The 21,370-nt window shown below is 38.8% G+C and overlaps 1 protein-coding gene and 1 non-coding gene across 2 annotated transcripts; one reads left to right on the top strand and one right to left on the bottom strand.

Moving 5' to 3' along the window:
• Nucleotides 1–20,238, bottom strand: LOC143847272 (uncharacterized). Its single transcript, XM_077356050.1, has 14 exons — nt 20,013–20,238; nt 19,847–19,946; nt 17,953–18,069; nt 13,905–14,002; nt 12,711–12,794; nt 12,435–12,568; nt 12,093–12,165; nt 11,950–11,995; nt 11,203–11,312; nt 10,989–11,096; nt 10,824–10,883; nt 4,893–4,954; nt 2,534–2,846; nt 1–362 (listed from the first exon to the last, which is right to left on the bottom strand). The coding sequence occupies exons 1-14, from the start codon at nt 20,088–20,090 to the stop codon at nt 150–152; spliced, it is 1,596 nt and encodes a 531-aa protein (XP_077212165.1). The 5' UTR covers nt 20,091–20,238; the 3' UTR covers nt 1–149.
• A 965-nt stretch (nt 20,239–21,203) lies between these two features.
• On the top strand, nt 21,204–21,275 carry TRNAQ-UUG (transfer RNA glutamine (anticodon UUG)). Its single transcript has one exon. It is a non-coding gene; the product is annotated as a tRNA-Gln (tRNA).
• Nucleotides 21,276–21,370: the final 95 nt, after the last annotated feature.

Below are 21,370 nucleotides of genomic sequence, written 5' to 3'. Positions count from 1 at the left end.
TGCTAAGAAAATCTCAACAAAAAGATTTTCATTTTCAATTTTCATGCAGGACTGTGATCAGTGTTGAGAGGGCAATAAGCTATACTCATTGAGAAAAAATGGGTGCTAAAGACTGAAAATCTAAACAAAAAGACTTTCATTTTCAATTTTCACACAGGACTGTGATTAATGTTGGGAGGGTAAACAGTGTCAAACACAACGCGAGCAAACGTGTGTCGAACCTCTTGTAACTCACCTTGGGTTAAAGCTTCATAATTAATCCTACTCCCGCGTTTAGCGACAAAACCTTTCTCCTTACCATTCCGTCCCACACAGTCGAAGATCTTGCACGTCTTCAAATATAATTGCAATGGGATAAGGACCTGCAATGATAAAATTAAACACCATTGGTCAAGAAAGAAGAAAGCAGAGAAACCTCATGTAGTAGATTGGTTGCAAGTTAAAAGACAAAGGGGGAGATCCATTTCATAATGACAGCCCCTTCCAGATTCTTCATTTTTTTTCTTTTATGGTTCCTGTTTAACTAACTGTCATTAAGTTATTAGCTATGATTTAGCCGGCACTTCGAATTTCTTTCTGACAAACGTGTCCTACCATGTGATGCGGATATTAGGATTTATTTTCGTATTATTTAGTTTCTAGTATTTTTATTTCCATGTTATTATTTTCTAGGATTTTATTTTCTATGTTATTTAGAATTAGGAAGTTTAGTCTTTTAGGGAATTCTTATTTCAGAAGGTTTCTATATTCTTAGGTTGCTTATTTGCCTATATATAGGCCTCTTTACAGCTTTATTGTTAACTTTGATTGATATTGAATAAAGATTCTTCTCCCTCTAATTCTGGTTTTCTTCTTCCCTCTTCTGATTTCTTCTCCTCTCCCTAAATTCGTCAATTCTTCTCTTCTTCTTCTACTTCTCCATAAATTCGTCTCTTCTTCCCATATTCTTCTAATTCTATCCCCTTTCGTCTATTTCTCTCTTCTTTTCTTCACTTCACGGTGCTGCATCACCATGTCCGACACGACACGCGCGTCAACACTCCTTTGGATACTTTTAAATGTATTGCTAGGAGTGTCAGAGTTAATGTGGGTGTGTAGACACATTTGTGCAATAATCAATAACTATGTGTAAGGGTGTGCCACTGTTTCTAGATTTTTAGATGTTGCCATGTTGGACAACTCATATCCGTGTCGAAACTCTACACGTGAATCCATATTGACAAATTATGATTGTATATACTTTCAATTTTAGCCGAGTCCACGTTTCTTTGCCTTCCATCTTCAGTGTCGACACGCGACACTCGTGTCCGTGTCCACAAATCATATAAGTTATTAGCGATGGGGAATCCTCATAATAATAATGTCACAGTTCAGTTGAGTATCAAGGTTTAAGGTTTTGGTTTTGGACTCGGGTATGAGATTCTCAGGCTGGTGGCTCTGTTCACCCCAAAAACCACTGAGAAACACATACATGAATTCATGGGCTGCTGAAAGAGAGACGATGATAACGTTTCCAAATGAGAAAGAACTAAAGATGGAAGGCAAAGAAAACACAATTCGCACCGGTGGGAATTCAAATATCTCCAATGACGCCCGACTAACCCCTTCCCTAGCTAACTGATGCACGTTGTTATTTGCTGAGCAACGGGCATGTTGAAACTGAATAGGATGACCATCTACATGGTCGTCAATCAAATCTGTGAATCTCCATGGATACGGCCAGCTGCCCTCCATCCATCTAATGGGGTTAAGTGAGTCCCATCGACTATCAATCTATTCAACAAGCTAACATCCACAATTCTCATGCCCTGGAGTGCTGCTCTAACCTCTGCCTCATTGGAGTTCCTTAACCCCAATGGGTCTCGAGAAAACCTACCTAGTCTCCCTATTATCATCTCTAAGCAAACCGCCCACGCCAGCAGGCCCCGGATTTCCAATGCTAGACCCATCAAAATTAAACTAGAACCTGCCAGAATTTTGGTTATTAATGTTAAGGTTTGAAGGTTTAAGGTTCTTGAAGTAGCTAATGGTTTCTAATTTAAGGCTTTGAGTTTTGGAATTTGGAAAACTTTGCAGTATAGAATTCATGGAAATCCTCTTTTTCGTCTATCCACAGGAAAATGAAAACATGTGTGTTGTTCCACCAACAAGCAATGTCGTGGAAGGTGACTCATTGAATGTAATTCGGTGGCTCAATGGTTCCCAAAAGCCGCCCTGGAGGTTCGACAGATATTTTGATGAGATGTTTGATTAGGTGAGATCTTCTTCAGTAGCATTTCAGCATGTGCGCCGTCCGTTCCGCCAACAAGGTGGCGGTCCGGCGGATAGTCTTGCTAGAGATGGAGTCTCTATGGAATCTTTAGCACTTTTTGATTCCCTTCCCCGTCGAGCTTTTTTTTTTTTTTTTCTGTATTGTTTTTGTTCCCTCTTTGTATTGTCCATCTCGGTCTTTTTTACTCCAATGACATCAGCTGCCTCTTTCCAAAAAAAAAAGGAAAATGAAAACATGGCAGATGAAGAAAAGGATGATTACCAGATCTGAATACGGAGCTTGGGGATACTTTGCCATTGCTTGAGAGACAAAAGACTCATCCGTCATCATAGTCAATGCGGATTTCACCGAAGATGCAAGATCCAACACCTCATCCATCAATTCCCCATCCACAAGTTTTTGAGGTTCCTGTAATTCACTAAAACTAGTCTCATGCAATCTGGATATTCCCCTCACTATGTTTACTGCTTCTAACAGATCCCCCCCATTATGGACAGCGAGAGCAAAAGTAGCAACCACCAAAGGATCTTGAGATTCATCCACCACTGCTTGATGGAATGCTAATATTCCCACCCTGTAAAACCCATAATCAGCCCATAAGCACTTGGTGGCATTGATGCATACATTGTAGAAGTGTGATGAAAACACGTGAATTCAAGAAACAAACAAAAGAAAGTAGCAGATGTAAAACACTAAGTTAATTTATATTAAATTCCCAAAACAAATGTCATGCTCAGGGGATGCATTGACAATTTCTACACATAGACACAAAGACATGCCAAAATTCAAGGCCATAGGCACCTAGTTCGAGGAAAAGCACTACTTGTTTGGAAGGTAATGCAGAAAATACAACTCTAAACCAGCTGACGATGGTTAAAACCATAGTTGCCAGTGCGGGAAGTGAAGACTCCCGGGAAGGAGGGGAGGCGGGAAGCGTGAAGGGTCGGGGAAGCGTGAAGGGAAGCCATGGGAAAGAGTGAAGGGAAGCATGAAATAAATGGAAAAATGATAATTTAAAAACAAGGAAATTATAGTTTCCAATTAACGTAAGCAATTTGAATCCAATCATCATAAATTACATGGAACATATATGCAAAGGAAAATCACCGTCAGGTGAAATGCCTGTGTTGGCCATCGCCTCACTACTCAACTCAACTCACCTAAGCCTTTGTCCCAAACTAGTTGGGGTCAGCTGAAAAAAAAAATTATGAGATTTTTTACCAGACTTTAGGAATTTAGTAATGTTTGGACATGATAGAATTTATGAATTTTTAAAAATGGCAAAATACCCTATCATTTGGAAGTTAAGATTTTAACCTAGCCCGAAATGACAGAAAAAAGTCGGATTTTGTACTAGAACTGGGAAGTCGACTTTTTATCCTTTTAAATTTGGGTCTTGAAACTGTTTTTAATAAATTCAAATGGGGGTATTTCCCTATTTAGGGAAGTTGATTTTGACGCGGCCCGGAATGACCAAAAAAATGTTGGATTTTGTCCTAGAATTGGGAAGTTGACTTTTTACCCTTTTAGATGTGGATCTTGAAACTATTTTTAATAAATCCAAACGGGGGTATTTCCCTATTTACATGTAAATCATAAGTAAATGGAACTTAAATGACTTTGTATGTAAATACCATGTTCTTCGTATTTCCCTGTAATTCTGTTTCCTGATAGTGGTAAAGGATACAGTGCAAAGATTGAGGAAACGCGCTTCACCAATTTTGGGGAACTGTAGTGTTTCCCTCTTCCAAAACACACTCCCCCCGAAGCATGCTTCCCACTTTCCGGGGAGTTTCCGGTAACTTTGGTTGAAACATTTCATGAGTATGAGGGCGGAAGAAGAAAATAGCCACAAGCCATATTACTGATATAATCATAATGCCAGCCTGGCACATGTTTCAGCAGGAGAACAGACCGATGTCAAAAACAAATAAAAATCTCTAGACCATGTGGTTTTTGTTGGGGATTTCTGTGACTTTTTTCAAGATTAGTAGATGATTAAAGTGGTTTTAAGAAGTCCCTTTTGAGGATGACCATGCAGCATGCATGCTGACATTTCAGGAAGATTTGGGAGTAGCTTCTGCAATAGATTTCAAGCATATTTTTGCTGGCTTTGGACTCTCAGGCATGAAGATAAAATTGGGAAGAATATTCATGTAATTTTAAGGAATTTTAGTTTATTTTGGATTGCTTTTCCTCGGTAAAAGTGCGCAACTGACTGAGTTTGAACTTTCAACTCAGGAATTTAGTTTTTAGTTGCAGGGTTTCATAAGGACAGTTGCTCTTCTAAGATACCCAGACATGGATATGGACACAGGAACATGAATGAAGATTTGAATCCATTTTCCAAATTCCAGGACACGAATATGGATACAGGTGTCCCATACCATGAGATAAGAAACAAGGCGTGTATAAAAAAAAAATCCTAAAACTTAACTAGCTTTAACTTAGAAGATGTAACCAATAGTAAATTTAAAGTAGCCATTCTCGTTCACACTTTTCTGCCACATGAATCAGTGGAGGTGCAAACCATGGCTTTCTTCTCAACTTCTCGTTCAACTTTAATAATTTATTCTAAATACTCAATACCATTAATATAATCAAAATATTCACGTCTTACCATAAGCTACTATGACAAGGCCTGTCAGGTGCAAGAAGCCTATCCAAGTTAGAAAACAAAGCCTGCACAGAAAAATGTAAAGTTAACAAACTAGAGATTCTGGCATGCACTTGTCTAAAAATAATTTGAAGCCCCTGATTAAAATATATTATTTTCTTTACAACACTGAAATGTAAAATAGTTCCATTTCGAAGGCAGTCTTCAGTATTTATTATTTTTTTTAATGGCTAAGGGTTTCAAATTCCTTTTTATGTGCAAATAATACTACATGCTAATAATCAATACGAATTTCTCAAAAAACCAACGAAAATAACATTGATTTGCCAACTAGAGTAAGCAAAACATTTCATTAAGACAGCTTAAAATTTACATAATGATCAAAGAATAGGATAAGCATCTATAAGACAACTTAAGCAGTGAACGTAAATTGAACCTTGAAATAGAAACTACGGATCAAATGAATAAACACATTTATATTCCCTGGGTACCACATGCAGATATTTTTCTTTCTTCCCTCAAATGGTCTGTTTTAATCAAATAAATCATTGGCTCTTGATTAAAAAAGTCATAATATTTTGAATTGTCTTGGGAGGTTTTAAATTGTGATGGAATCTACAAAGCTTCCCTACAATAACTAATTGCTGGCATCAGAAAGGGAAACAACCTACCATAGTTGAATGTGGCACATCCATGCAGTTAAATGTATAGTACTTTGAGCAAAATTTCATAAAATATAGTTCATAGCAACTAAGCAATTGTGAAAGATGAGTGACTATGCAGACAACTACCGTTAGGATCAATACAAACGATAATCAATGGGTCTCATATGGGGCGTGTGTGTAATTGGGACCAAGGTTTTAAATTTTGACCGAAATCCGAAATTTTGGGTTTCGGTCAACCCCGAAACCGAAATTGGATATACTTGAAACGTTACAATATTTCGTTCGAAATTTTGATCTCTTTTTCCCCGAAATTTAAGGAATTTCACCCAAAAATCTAGATTTTTTTAATTATTTATTACTTTCCAGAAATTTCAGCCGAAATTTTCTACGTAATAAAATATACTTCTATCAGGTTTCGTGGATTTCGCCCGAAAATTTGGCCGAAAATTTTGGTTTCGGTGAGGACCGAAACGCTCTCCGAACCGAAATTTAAAACTTTGATTGGGACCACTCATCCAGTTGACCATCATAAGGTGACCCACATGGTCTTTGTCCCATGCCTAAGGCCTACAAAAAATCAATGATTCAGCTTCACTTGGCGGGTTGGGGACTAATTGGGTATGACTGTTGGGACTGATTGGATGGGACAGTTGGGGGTGATTGAATAGAACTGTATGGACTGCTTTATGATGGTGATTGGATGAGGGGCTTTATGGTGTGCGATTGGATGTGAGGGGTTTTAGACTGTAGGGAGGTAGGATTTGAGACTGTTTCATGGATTTATGGACAGATCAACAAAAGGTCAAGAGAAGAGCAGGGTTGGGGTTTTCGGTCGTGCAAAGGCTTGGAAAATAGATTGGAAAAGTGGCGGGAATAAAGAGGTAATCAGATGGTTCTTGATCAACAATCAATGACATATTAAAGATCTAAAGGAAATCAATAAATGTGTATAAAGAATAGGAAATCAAGAAGAGAGGGAAGGAAAAGAACCTAAAATCACTCTTAAGGTTCCTAGGAATCACTCCTAGGATTGAAGCATCTCACTCCAAAGCATGCAAGGACTGCAACAGTCTGAAACTTTATTCATCGTGTCTCTCAAAAAGGGCCAAAGGCCTACATATACAGACTTCAATCAAAGGCCTACATATATAGCTTTCAATCAAATCCCACGATCGGGTGGTTGTGGTCTGTAGGACTCCACTTCTACTAAATCTCAAACAAAAAATCAAATCAAATCTTGCCAGACATGAGACTAACTAGGACTCTGGATAGAGTAAAACATGGACTCTTAAAGAAACTTCCAGGCATAACATGGACTCCCATAAATTGTGGTTTTCCCCTCTTGGTCGCAAGCTTTAGGTGGGCCCTCTAGATTAACTTAAATACATTAAGTGAATGAAAAGGTAAAAGACTCATATGCCCCCATAACAAGGGAAAAGGACCAAAAGGTCACCAAAACCACATGAGCCCCACACCATCATCCTCATTCCGAATCAAAATTTGGGCTTTGGAATTCAGCCCTTAGTGTCTATGTTGATACACTTTCAAAGGCTGTTTCAGAATCCTATAAAGATTGGCAGACATTCTTGGTAAAATCATGATATTTTCTAATGAAAAGACTAAGAAGATAGCACACCGTTTTTTTCTTCTTTTTTTTTTTTTGCATGGCAGCTAATATCATTAAAAAGGACCGAAATGGTCAATTACAAATAAAGAATAAGGCGAAACAACCGCCCCCGGATTCCTGAAGCTAAACTTTGATGGTTCAAGTCATGGAAATCCGGGTCCGACTGGGATAGGGGGAGTCCTAGGAGATGAAAGGGGATCAGTGATATGGGCCTTCTCCGGCCCTATTGGAGTGGCCGACTCAAGTGAGGTGGAGGCTTGTGCAATGCATCAAGGAATTAAGCTTTAGAGGGACGGGATCTACATAGAGTTGTGGTAGAAGGGGACTCACTCAATGTTATACGTTGGCTAAGCGAATCCCATATTTTCTCGTGGAGATTTGCATAGATTTTCGAGGAGATAAAAGATATTGTGGCCAACTCGACCATCTCCTTTCACCATATCAGGAGGTCGGCCAATGAAGTGGCGGATAGGCTTGCCAAAAATGCAGTGCGCCTATTGGCCTTGGAGCAATTTGATTTTCTTCCGCCTTGAGTTTTCAAAGTCTATCTCATATGCTATCCTCTTGTATTCTTCTTTTATTTTCTCTAGTTATTGTACTTTACCATCTCAGTCCCTTTCTTGAATGAAATTTCACCATTCAAAAAAAGGAGAAAAAACATCGATAAAAGCGAAAAAGGAGAAAATCAAGGCGGCAAAAATTCAAAAAGCTCCAAATCATCCTTTTCCACGGCTTCCCTAGCAAGCGCCTCAACCACCCCATTAGCAGAATGCCGCACATGCTTAAAAACAATAGATGAGGACCCCACCCAATCTTGTATCTCATCAAAGAATCTAGCAAATCTCCAAGGATAAGGGTGAAGGCCTTTGAGCCACCAAATCACATTTAAAGAATCCCCTTCAACCACCACTTTATCAAGGCTATTTTTATCAAACAACTTGGAGTCTTGATACATCGCCCTAACCTTATCTTCATTGGCATCCGCTACACCAATGGGACACGCAAAAGCCCAAATCACCTCCCCACTATCATCTCTAAGCACTCTCCCCACTCCAGCGGCACCAGGGTTCCCCAAACTAAGGATCAAAATTGAATTTCAAAATTCCTGGAATCGGAGGCTCCCACGCCTGCAAAAACTTTGGTTGCACCTCCCGCCACCCAAACCGCAAGTCGTAGGCAAGGTTTTAAATTTCGGTTTCGGAATGCGTTTCGGTCCTCACCGAAACCGAAATTTCTAAAATTTCGACGAAATTGATCGAAATTAAAAAAAAAAGGAATATTTTATCCATTACCAAATTTCGACGAAATCCCCGATAATATTAAATAATCAATAAAGAACTGATTTTATGGAGATATTCCTTCAATTTGGGTCCGAAATTTCGGGGGAAACGAAAATTCGATTGAAATTTTGTAACGTTTCAACTTTACCCAATTTCGGTTTCGGTCTCCACCGAAACCCGAAACTTTAGTCCGAAATTTCGGATTTCAATCGAAATTTAAAACCTTGGTCGTAGGCAGATACAAATCTAAAGATAGCTAGGGTTTTTATGAAAGAAATCACCATAGCAACCACTTTGCAATGGAGGAAATGAGAACCCTAGGAGGATGCTTTGAATACTCTAGCATTACACTCTTTCCATAAGACCCATATGGTGGCTACAAAAGATACATCCCATGGAATTTACCCTTTTTTCTTCGAAGGAACCATAGGCCAGCTGAGAAAAAGATCCACGAGAATGGAGGGAAACACCCAAGCAATGCCAAATCTAGCTAGGATTTTGCTCCAAACCTCCTCGCAACTTTGCGATGAATGAATATATGGTCAACTGATTCCCCAGCCTCAATGCATAAGGCGCAGTGGTCAATGATCATAATCTCCCGTTTTCGCAAGAAATCGACTGTCTGAATCCTGTCCAACAGCGCCGCCCACCCAAAAGTACATACTCTTGGGAGTGCTTGAATCGCCCAAATTCTAGCTACACTAGATTCAGGACTAGAAATAAGATGATGGTAGTATGACTTTACAGAGAAATCCCTAGGTGAGTTCCATATCCAAATCCTTTTATCCTTCCCAGACTGCTTAATGCAACCCTCTTCAAGTACCTCGAATAGCCTAGTAAGATAGCACACGATTTAGCCAAATAAGGTGTATATAGATTATAGCATGGTTTTAAACTACCACCAAAAGCGAAACGAAAAGAATAAAATGTTTCTGTTTCCATCCCCACAGAATTGCATACGGAAACCGAAATCAAACCCATAAGTGTATTAGTAGTGTTCTATATCAGTATGCATTACATAGTTATATTTATCTGAAATGAAAGTGAAATGTGTCGTATATATTATGTATAAATATTTATATGAATTACATGTGAAATGTGGTATGTACCGAATTATCAAACATGCACGTCAGTGGACCTGGCAAACGGGTGGGTCGGGCCGGGTCAACCCGCGGGTGATGCGGGTGCGGGTCACACGGGTCGGGTCAAGAGATGACCCGCATTTTTGCGGGTCAGAATTTTGGTGACCCGCGCGGCCCGCGGGTGGGCCGGGTCAACCCGCGGGTCACCCGCAAATATAATATGGGATTGTAATTCTCATGATTTGACCAATTCTCATGATTTGACCGCACCGCAGAAAGTTTTTCCAGTAATTGTCATAACTCTCTACATGTTGTTAGTATTTTTCTCGTAATTTTATAACTTGAGAACCATTTATACGTAATTTTTCATTTCAAACTTTATAAACTCAGTTATTTTACTTTTGTTTTGTAATGATTACTTTTTTTTTTCTTTTTTCTTTTGCTAGAAACCTTCGCCATTTGCTCATCTTTGCACAGAGTATTACCACCTATGAAAAAAAAAAACGAAATGTTATCAACACTACTGAGGGCACTCTCACTTTATTAAAAGTATGGTATGGCCCACACCATCGGATGATCCAAACCGTCCATTAGATGGGCCATAGCGGAAATAGGTTATGCTCCAAAAATCATTTCCATAGGATGATTTCCCAAGTGCTGATAACATTCTCCGAGAAATTCTTAAAAATTACTGTAAAAATGCGGGTGGCCGCGGGTTGACCCGACCCGGCCCGTGTTTTTGCTGGTTGGGTCAACCCGCGGGTTACATTTGACGGGTCACTAAAAGTCAGACCCGTGCCCGCAAATTTGCGGGTGGGTCGGGTCGACCCGCGGGCACGGGTTGCTTTTGCCAGGTCTACACGTCAGTGCATGTCACAAGGTATTTGATGTTGTTAAACTATCATGGATCATTTTCTTTCTTATGTGATGGTTTCTAAATGTGTATTTGTGCTTATTCCAGCATTTCTTGAAGTTTCATCTTAAAATTCTATTATCTGCATATGTTTCTATATATTTTCATGATTTTGCGGGATTTCCATCAAAACCAAAACATATCCGTTTCCACGGCAACCGAAACAAAAACCGAAATTTTAAAACCTAGGTATATAGGGATTCATTAAGAATGGGGCAACCTCTACTCCTCTCAGCTTTGCTTTTGCCTAATAAATTTTCTTATTATCTCAAGAAAAACAATAAAATAACTCAAGAGTTGCACAAACATACAGGTAAATAACTATACTAAAAACTCATGCATGCCAAGAGTCATTATTTGCACATACCAGGAGCATGTTAGATCGCTTGTCACGTCTCCGAAAACCTTGTGACACAAGATATGCAGCCTGTGTGGTATAGCTATATCACATGATCTAAAGAAAATGTTGTGTAGATAGATATACAATGAAACCAAAAGAGACATCAAAATGAGGAAAAAGACAACAACATACTTGAATGGGCAGAAGGATCTCCAGAATACCAAATTTCCAAAGTAATCTCAAAGAAGCTTCTGCAGACCCATATGCCAGCATATAATTCGCTTCCATAAGAAGCCTTCCCTACAGTATGTGCAACAACAAGAACTGGAGATCAGGATATTTTTTGTCACAGAGTGTAGGATGAAACTAGATCAAGTGAAAAAAAACCATAGAAATATATTACCACCTTGTCAAGTCTTAACACTGAATAAGAGAAGTCTTTCACATAATGAGCTGTTTCTCTTGTAAAACGGAAGCCTAACCGAGCTGCAATTCGGACCCCACGTAGTATGCGAGCTGTACAATCGATAATTAATGGCATTAGATGAAAATAACTAGGTATAGTTGTCAAACTCTTACGACTTGTACGAGTCAACTCCCGAATCGAGTCGAGTCGCTGGGCTTTCGAGGCTGGTGACTCGCCTCTGCTGAAGACTCATCCGAGTTGTCTGGTGACTAGAACAAGTCGCTGGGAGTCGTCGATAAAATAAGGCTCTTACGAGTCGAGTTGAGTTGTTGGGCATGGGCTTTCTTGTTTTGATGGTTGAAAACTTGGAAGTTGGAACTTAAAACTTAATTATTTTTGTGCATGCAAGTTACAAGAATATAGTTATTTATATTTTTGGCTTAGTGCTTTATCAATGTACTATTGGGTTATATTTTTTACATGCTTCATCTTTTGATATATAACTATATTTTTTCCAACTAAATTCCTATTCACGTCAAAAACTCTTACGAGTCACGAGTCATAAAATTAAGAAATCGAGTCATGAGTCGATTCCCGGGTTGACAACTATGCAGCTAGGCATCACCAGTAGATGAAGCTAATCTTATATAGGTATCGACCGTTGTAGGTTGTATCTTACAGACTTCAACAACAATATATACAGCTACACTTAAATTAATCATGCAAACTAAGTAAATAGATGCATACCACAATCCTCCTGGAAAGAAGTGTTTGCGGGAATTACAGTCCGAACCTAACGACAGAGAAAAGTCACATTAGCAAAAAAAAACATAAGCAAGATGTCAAAAATAACACAATGAAACTGTTACAATTAAGAGATACATGCACACTTTAGCTTTTTTAATATCTTCCATGCCTCCCGTGTAGTCATACACTAGATTTGCAAATGGATCAAACATCAACCTGACCAGAAGAAAAAAGAAAGTGTCAAACGAAAGTAAAACAAATTTACGTGACAATGATTGAAGAAATGTGAATCGAAAGTAAAACAAATTTACGTGACAATGATTGAAGAAATGTGATTAACAAGGATAGATTGATTAAACAGTTGAAAAATCAAACTTAAAATATGAGAGAATAACTTCGCTCAAAGAATCAATTTTCCAAGTATACAAGGTTAAATAAGTAACCCATTAATCCATTTCAAAAAAAAAATTATTATTATAAGTAACCCGTTAATTGTGAAATCCCGCCGCAGACAATTCCTCCAGCGGACATAATCCTTCTCATTGCAACCCGGGGGTCTTCTGAAGAAATAAGCCAAGTCACCGCCAGACTTTCTTCCAGATGTGCTAAAACTTGAAACCTGGTTCATAGAGGAATCTTAAATCAACAAATATAATATGAAAAATAATACACAACAAACACCCAAAAACTTCATCATAAAACCTTTACTTTTCTCTAGGTGACAATTCTACCAGAATACACAACGATAAATAAGCACGAACCTCTACAATGGAATCATCAACGTGCACATGACAGATAGGAAACCGCTTTCCAACTATTTCACATTGTGAAAATGTTCTCATTACCTGTGATGTTAGCCAAAATTTGTACTAGTTAATCAGATGTCCCAATCAAGCATTTTTATCACAACAAACATAATGATGAATATATGAAACAAATTACAGTTTGACATAATAAAAAACATTGAGCCATAGATATTGCCTTGGGTTCTAAATGGTTTGGGCACAAACATGGGGAATTACCAGTTTTAAAATTGTTTAAAGAATAAGCAACCAAGGTAAAACAAGCCCATAAATGACCAAAGCAGTGGACCAAGACCCCACCTAAGGTTTACACTTTCTCGTCCGGCGAAACGGACCAAATCTGACACTCTGACACCGCTGAACACTTTCGATGATCTGGTGTTTGTCTACTACAACTTGAAGTTTAGAAAAATGTATAGTGTTTTTAGTTAATGTAATCCCTTTTTAAGACTCATACTTTAAAGTTAACCAATTATAATTTTTAATATTTTATAATAGGGATTTACAAAATGAAGACATCAACCACTAGCGACCCCATCAATCTAGACAATGTGGATATCTTCAAAGACTGGATAGTAGAGGATGATCATGTTGTTTTCACCATAGAACATTTAGGTTGGTCACAAGTGGAACAACCTGTTAGCGCCACAAACCACAGAGATGAGGACAACAATGGTGAAGATGATGATGATGATGATGATGTTCGTGGAGCTGTTGGTGTTGATGATGAAGAGTACCATTCATAAACTTGATTTACGCTTGTAATAATTATGGTTGGTATTTGGTATAATGAATTGTGAGTTTTACTGATTTTTACGAAATTTGATATTAATTAGGCTCATCAAGAGCCAAATTCATACCTATGGTAGATGTTTTAAATAATAAAATGTGTCTTTTTGTTTAAATTTCGTTGATATAATGGTCGATTTAAAAAAATGCTGACTGTAACGTCTTTTCCAAAACGAAACACTGAAATGGATGAAACACCAATACACTCCATTTCATTCCAAAAAAAACAATACACTCCATTCCAGAGAGCAAAACGAAATGTGCCCACCAAAATGATATTCATAACTTGTATAAGACCAAATTCAACCGCATAATGGCACGTAATTCATCTTTAAAAAAAATAAGAAATTGGTTTGTGAGTACCTGTTTTAGCTCAGCTGAAGTTATAATGTCGAAGTCCTTTGGAGTTCGCTTCAGAATGAGATCCCGCACGCAACCCCCAACAAGGTAGACCTGATATCCTGCAAGAAAGAAACAAATGATTTGTACACCACATGAGGCTCTCACATTTGCAATGAAATGGTCTAAACATAAAACTAGTTTAAAGTCAAATCCCAATACTTTAACCAAAAGCTTATAGAATTAAAATCAAATTATATATTTAGAAAAATGCTATGCAGAAAGACACATTCTAGAAAGAGGAAGAAAGACAAACAAAAATTATACATGTGTACTCATATATTGGCTAACTGTCAGCATAATCAGTATTTGATTTTTTTTTAAATGAAAAAGGTGATGATGAGAGCAAACCACCCAACCTTTGCCATCAGCAAAAAAACAAGCTTTGTGGGGCCAACCACCCAACCTTCTCTCTTGTCGTACAGCAATGCTTCCCCTCTCCGAAGCCACTCATTCGATTTCCTCCACCTATATTGCCTGTTTACAACCCCTCAAACTTTCTTCTCCGCCATAACCAACCTCTCTAAGCTCCATAAGCATAGACAATGCTTTTCTACCATGGAGATAAGTAGGAAGTTCAAAAGACTTTTTGATCGTTTGATGTGAAGCAGTCAAGATATCGACTCTGGTCACCAAATGCAATGTTACACACTAACCCACAGAACCAATCCCCATATGGTCTTTTTATTGCTTGCTTGATTGATTAGTTTTTCTGATTGGGCAGGAATCAATTTAACCTTTCACTTAAGATGAAGGAGAAAATATTTACCTATTTACAACCTCTCCACCGCCTCTCAAGCTGCTAGGCCCCTCCCATCCTTGCCTCGGTCGCACCACACCGCCGACCTACTCCTATTGCAAGTGGACTTGAATCTGCCCTCACATGATGAAGACGAGCGAAGCCCCAGCTTCATCTCATCTCTAGCAACGCTAGCAATTATGGTGTCTCTTCGAGTCACCATTTTTAAAAAAGGGTGAAAGCCCCTCAACCAGTCATCCAGTTGCTCGAATCAAAAGCAACACAATTTTCTGACGTGGAAATATTTGATTTGTCTTTTTTCCTTGAGGCAGAACGTGTTGTTCTTTGTGGTTAGACTCATATATTTATTATCCAAGAAAATTGGGAAGCAGTTAATAATAAATTATAACCAGAAAAATTGGGAATATGTGGTTTATTGATTATTGTGCCTTGTGTGTGGAGTCGGGGGAGTCCGTGGATCACCTTCTAGTCCATTGAAAGATGGCTAGTGAGGTGTGGGGCAGATTGCTATCAGGTTTGGTAGACTGGGTGTTCTCGGCAACATTCCTAGAGCTCCTGGAAAGCTAGGTTTTAGTGCCTTGGGGAAGCAAAGGAAAAACACTATGGTATGTATCCTTCTTGGCCACAATTTGGGTGCTATGGAAAGAACGCAATGCTAGAATTTTCAAGGGTCGTTCTAAAGGAGCTCAGTACTTTTCAATAAGGTGATTGCGCTTACAATATTATGGGTCAAAATTCTAGAAAGCTTTAGGTTTGTATCGGCATATGATTTATGGTATGGGTGGAGGGAGATTTGCAAATCATCGAGAAATGAATCCGCCGGCCCATGGTCTTCTAAAATTAAACTTCGACGGGTCTAATATGGGAAATCCCGGTCCCGCTAGCGTTGGAGGACTATTACAGAATTAGATCTGGCAAACGGGCGGGCCGGGCCGGGTTTGACCCGGCCCGTACGGGGCCGGGTCAAAATGACCCGGAAAATTTTACGGGTCACTTAGCTTGGACCCGCGCCCGGCCCGTACGGGCCGGGTCGACCCGCGGGTCACCCGTTTTTTTTAAAGGAAATTTTGTATTCACTGTTTTGGAGCTTAGCTGTTTTAAAATATGATATTTCCACCTCCTGTTTGGTTTTTGCCTTGCAAGAGAGAGAAAGGGAACCGTTGCCTGTCACTTTTTTAAAAACAATGATGTTTTGACAGAGAAAGAGGACGTTTTTACAGAGATATTGATGTTTTGGCAAATAAAAAATTGACCTTTAGAAAATGATATCTGCAACTCCCGTTAAGTCTCGTCAGAGAGAGAGAGAGGACTGACAAGTCTTTTCCCACCTACTGCGAAAGAAGATTGACATATAAAGAGGCCTGGGAAATGATATTTCCACCTTCTATTAATGACTCTTGCACTTTTACGGGCACCCACGGGTTCACCCGACCCGGCCCAGTTTTGACGGGCCGGGTGGACCCGCAGGTCACTTTCTAACGGGTCATTAATTATGGACCCGGACCCGGAATTTACTGGCGGGCCGGGTGGACCCGCAGGTCCGGGTCACTTTTTGCCAAGTCTATACAGAATGAAGAAGGGAGAGTAATTTGGGCATTCATGGGCCTGAATGGGGTGGCAGATGCTAATGAAGCAGAGGTTCGTCCCATTCATGAAGGAGTTAAAAGGCTCCAGAATGTCAATTTGAACAAGTTTGTGATAGAAGGAGACTCTCTCAACGTCATCAGATGGTTGAGAGGCGCACGTTTACCTCCTTGGAGATTTGCAGCCTTATTTGATGAAATCTAAGATAGAATGGGTTCGGTATCGGTGTCTTATCCCAAGTTAGACGGTCAGCTGATGGGGAGACGGATAAATTAGCATGAGGGAGTATCTAAAGAGAGTACAGAATTATTTGATTTTCTCCCTCCCTAGCTTCTATTATTTGTATTGTTTTGGCTATTCTGTTCTTCTGTTTGATTTTATTTGTATTTTGGAGTCCTTCTTGGTATCTTCTCTTTTAATGAAATCTCATTACCATTCAAAAAAATAATATTATAACCACTGGTAGCCTTGCTACTTTTGGAATGATTAGCACATTAGGGAAATCTTAGCTGTTTAATTTTTGAAGCATTTGGCAATCCTGTTGTTTCACAAATCTAGAATTGCACTCTATTACTCTACATATGACAAGATAGACTATCATTTTTTCTTTCATTTATAACATAAACTCTAAATTGAATTAATAATTTCTATATCTTTTTTTTTTTTGGAAATGATAATAATTTCTATATCTGTAATGACCAATTGTAATGGTAAGAACATAATACACTATAAAGATTGCAAACTGCATCAACAATCCAATTTAGACATAATCCCATTCTAGCTCCAAATGAAAAGCGGATAATTGTAACTAATTATGATCATGACATACAGAAAATATTGTATCTTGTGTTGTGTGATATAGCACAAAATTCTAGAGAGAATATTTTAAAACAGTTACGATTTATGAGGAGTACAGTACATTAAGTGGAGGAATAATCCAGTGCAACACATGTACACCAGATTACGGGTACGGTGCCTTAAGATGGTCTGATACTGGCTTCTAGTTCGATCAATGTTATACCATACTGTCAATCGGCTTGAAATATGGGTCACAATAATTGACAAAAACTAGTGAATGGAAAGTAGCAGTTTTGTCCAACTTCAGCTTCGACTCTCGTATCTCCAACTCTCATATGTATACTCTCCACTTTCCACTTGTGAGTCATCGAATTTCCACCTCCCATATAGGTAGCATCCGTAGGGACTTGAGGAGAATTTGAATGGTTAACCTAAGTATAACCAAAGAAGCCTACATCTAATGAAGCATGTAACACATCGGTCTGGATCATCCATTACCAGTGACCATACATGTATTGGACAACTACGACCATCAAACCAAGAGATTATTAGTAATCAAATGTGGACTATTACCTATGCCTTTCTCAGATTATTGCCCAAGGGAAATGCAAAGTGGAGCCACCAGGTGGGTGGTCCAATCATCTATTCAAACCATCTTCATGGTTAATACATGTGAATTACAACATATATAACATTCTCTGCTAAGTACATACTACAGAATAAACTACACAATTCGGGTAGACACTAATAGAATGTAGACAAGACTCGACCAAATTCTGATCCCGATAAAACACAGCATAAACTAATTACAGTGCTAATAACAAATGTAAAGCAATAAAAAAAAAACTAAGTTAGTGAGAGATATTACACCTTTTTTCCGAAGCCCATTTAGCACCAATCTCGTAGGTTTTGATATCATCGATGTAGTGATGCCAAGATCTTTCGAACTCAGCTTCTTCCATTCTGGCACATCCGAATGGTCCACCACTTCAAAAAAATTACAAAAGTCAATCTCACCGAAAATTTAAGGCCCTGCTGGATTGCAGGAATTTTTTAGGAAAAGATTGGAAAAGAAAAATATATCTTAAATTTCTATAAGCCCAAGGGTTCAACCTTCTCAATTTTCCAAACACACTTTAAATTAGTTGTTTATACTAATTCTTAAAATGTGTTTTAGTTTGTTTATGAATGCTCTTCAAGGGACCATATTGAAGATGTGACCATGAAGGCATGGAACTTAAAGCCATGGATAATGGAGCTAAGTGAGAAGACTTTCAAGCTAGAAGATGCATGGAGAAGAAGATGGATCTCAAGACTTGAAGAATTGAAGAAGTTTTTGTGAAGTCTAGAGTGTAATTCTAGTCCCTCGAAGTAAACGAAGTAAATAGGTGGATAATGGAACTAGGTAAGTCTCAAAACATTTTAAATCATTTTTAACAGATAGTAGGCTCTCTAAGGTTCCGGAATACACAAGAACGTCGAAATTCGATAAGAAACGAGGGAGATATGACTTTTAGAAGTTAATTGTGCAATCCGAACAGAACTGCCCACGAACGACAGTGGAAGTGCACGGTCGACCGTCCGGGAATCTGTCCCCAAAAAATAAAGTCCAACAGCTAGTTGGACGGTCGACCGTGGATCATCCAATCCAACCATTGGAAGCCTATAACGGCTAGTTTTGTGTTCCAAGCTCTATATAAAGGGCTCTAAGGCCCCTAAACATGTGAAGAACACACTTGGGACTATCTTTGACCTATACACTTGTGTAAACACCCTTTTGTGCCATTATTTGCATATCCATTGAGGGATTAGACTAAGAATTCTTTGTAAATCCTTTGAGTGATTGTGTAGTGAGATTTATCTTGTAAATCCTCCATGAGAATGATCATTTTTTGTTTTCTTTCTTCTTTGGATTTGGTGAGAAGGATACCGCATCAACCTCCGGTCTCAAGGCTTGGGGATAAAGCCTTGGCTTGGTAGGAGGGCACCAAATCAACCCTTGAAGCTTGGAGCAAAGCTTGTAACGGTTTGGTCTTCACCTGTAAGAATAGAGGGACAGTGAAGCCACGAGAGGGGACGTGTCGTGAGAGTGGATGTAGGTCGGGATTGGGCCGAACCACTATAAAACCAGCGCACATATTCGTCCTCTCTTTTCTTACTTTTAATTGTGCATTGCATTTACCTTCTTTGATCTTAATCATCTTTGTTCTTGATCTTAATTGTTAGTTGTTTTAAAGAACAAGTCTTTCCAAATCCCAATTTACCCCCCTCTTGGGCTGGGCCAACAATTTCTTACCTTTTTTTTACACGAAAAAGACATCTACAACAAACCCTATTAAATTTTTAATTAGAGGAAGCTTCAATTTATGATGATATCACTCAAAATTAACCATAATCATATAATTTCCCTCTAAAACATGAAAAGAGAAAACTTTCCCATAGACACGTTTCTCTCGCAATCCAAACAGGGCCTAAAGGAAGGTAGTCGAATCCAAGGTATTCATTCCCCTTCGGCAATCGAAAAAAAAAAAAAAAAAAAAAATTTTGAGGGAAATGATATCAGCACAACCACGATTTAATAATTGCACAAACCCAACTTGATTTCTCCTTTTTAATAGGCCTATTTGGGAACTGTAATGACTTTAAACAGTTCTTTAAATAATAAAAGACAAGATGGGTTAGTGCAAATACCAAAACATGGTTGTGTTGATATCATTGCCCTTGATTAATAACCATAAAAATAATAAAAAAGCTTATTTTTCACCTCTTTGGCGAGGAGTAATGGGATCCCGAATTTCCTCTTTGGTGAAACATTCAGACTCAGAGAGGGTTTCTACCGCAGCAGCAGAGCTCCGATTACGAACCTGAAAAAGCTTCAAAAGAATGAAAAAAAAAAATCTTTGAAAGGGGAAAAGATTAAGAGAGAGAACCTTGCGAACGCAGTAAACTAGAGGAGGACGGAAAGGGAAACTGGTTTTGGAGACGAAACCCCAACTTGCGATAGACATTTCTCAGTTTTGAATTCAACATATCACGGAGATAAAGGTTTCAGAAGAAGGAAACTGGAAAAACAGAGGGTTTTGTTGTTCATGGAAGAAGATGAGGGAAAAATATCGGCTGTGGACAAATTCTATCAAAACAATGAGTTAGAGGGTTTCAACTTTCAATTCGCAGGTTTTGTAAGGGAACGAATCGGACGGTGAGGATTGTCCAAGGAGGGAAGATCTTTTGGTATCAGTGCCGTATCACCAATATCAATAGTGGGCCCACTTATTAGTAAGTCTTAATGAATGCCCATATTATTATTATTTTCAGCTAAAAAAGGGGTAAAAGTTTACTGGGGTGAAATCTGAAGAGGGTAATATTTTGTGCTTCAACTAACCATTATTTGTTGGGCCCCAACGTAAATAGGTGGTTCTCCACAAAATCATCACCATAAGGTGATCCTAACCCTTCAATCTTTATGAGGGCAATTTATAGAAACCGGGGTTAGGATCAACCTATGGATGGAATCTTTGGGGCCCGACAAATGAATGGTTTGGATCTTAGTGAATACATGGATGGAATCTGACGAGTGTTGATCGACCTTATTAATGGTAAGAAAGACCCTCCTTGGAACATTAAATTTTATTTGAAGGGTCTGATTTTAGTTATCTTGGAGCTAAGGGTGTCAATTTTGGCTCGGGCTCGGAAGCTCGCTCGAGCTCGGCTCGTTAAGAATTTAATATATTTAAATATATATATTATATATTAATATATACACTAAAAGGGTTGTCCAGGGAGTGAAAGGGGGAGGCAAAATATGTCATTTCATTTTTAGAACCCCATTTGTTACTTGGACCACCCCCATAGTGTAAAAAAGTAGTCAAATTACACTAGATAGGGCTGTCCAGGGAAGATGAGGGGTGTGAACTTAATATTACCCGAGCTCGGTAAGGCTCGCGAGCCTGGCCGAGCCTGTTCGGGCCGAGCCGAGCCCGAGCCTGGCCAAGCTCGGCTCGTTTACACCCCTACTTGGAGCTGAAGCCACGGATTTCTCATGCTTTAATAGAAGGAAATCAAGTTGGAGAGTCTTTCATCATTCTTGTGAAAGTAAAAGTAATAAAGATTTTAGATGTAAGGGTTCTATGGTGTAGTGGTTAGCACTCTGGACTTTGAATCCAGCGACCTGGGTTCGACTCCCGGTAGGACCTTCACTCACACACTTTCTTCTTTACCCATCATAAAAAAAAAGGTAAAGAATTTATATGATGGGTGGCCGTGAAAACACGTGAAGTCTTGGAAAACA

Source organism: Tasmannia lanceolata, unplaced genomic scaffold (assembly GCF_043159265.1).
Source record: "Tasmannia lanceolata isolate RefF3 unplaced genomic scaffold, GAP_Taslan_0.1 ptg000015l, whole genome shotgun sequence".
In the NCBI taxonomy this organism is placed as follows: domain Eukaryota; kingdom Viridiplantae; phylum Streptophyta; class Magnoliopsida; order Canellales; family Winteraceae; genus Tasmannia; species Tasmannia lanceolata.
Note: the sequence above shows the minus strand (reverse complement) of the source record. Positions and strands in the feature narration are given on the sequence as shown.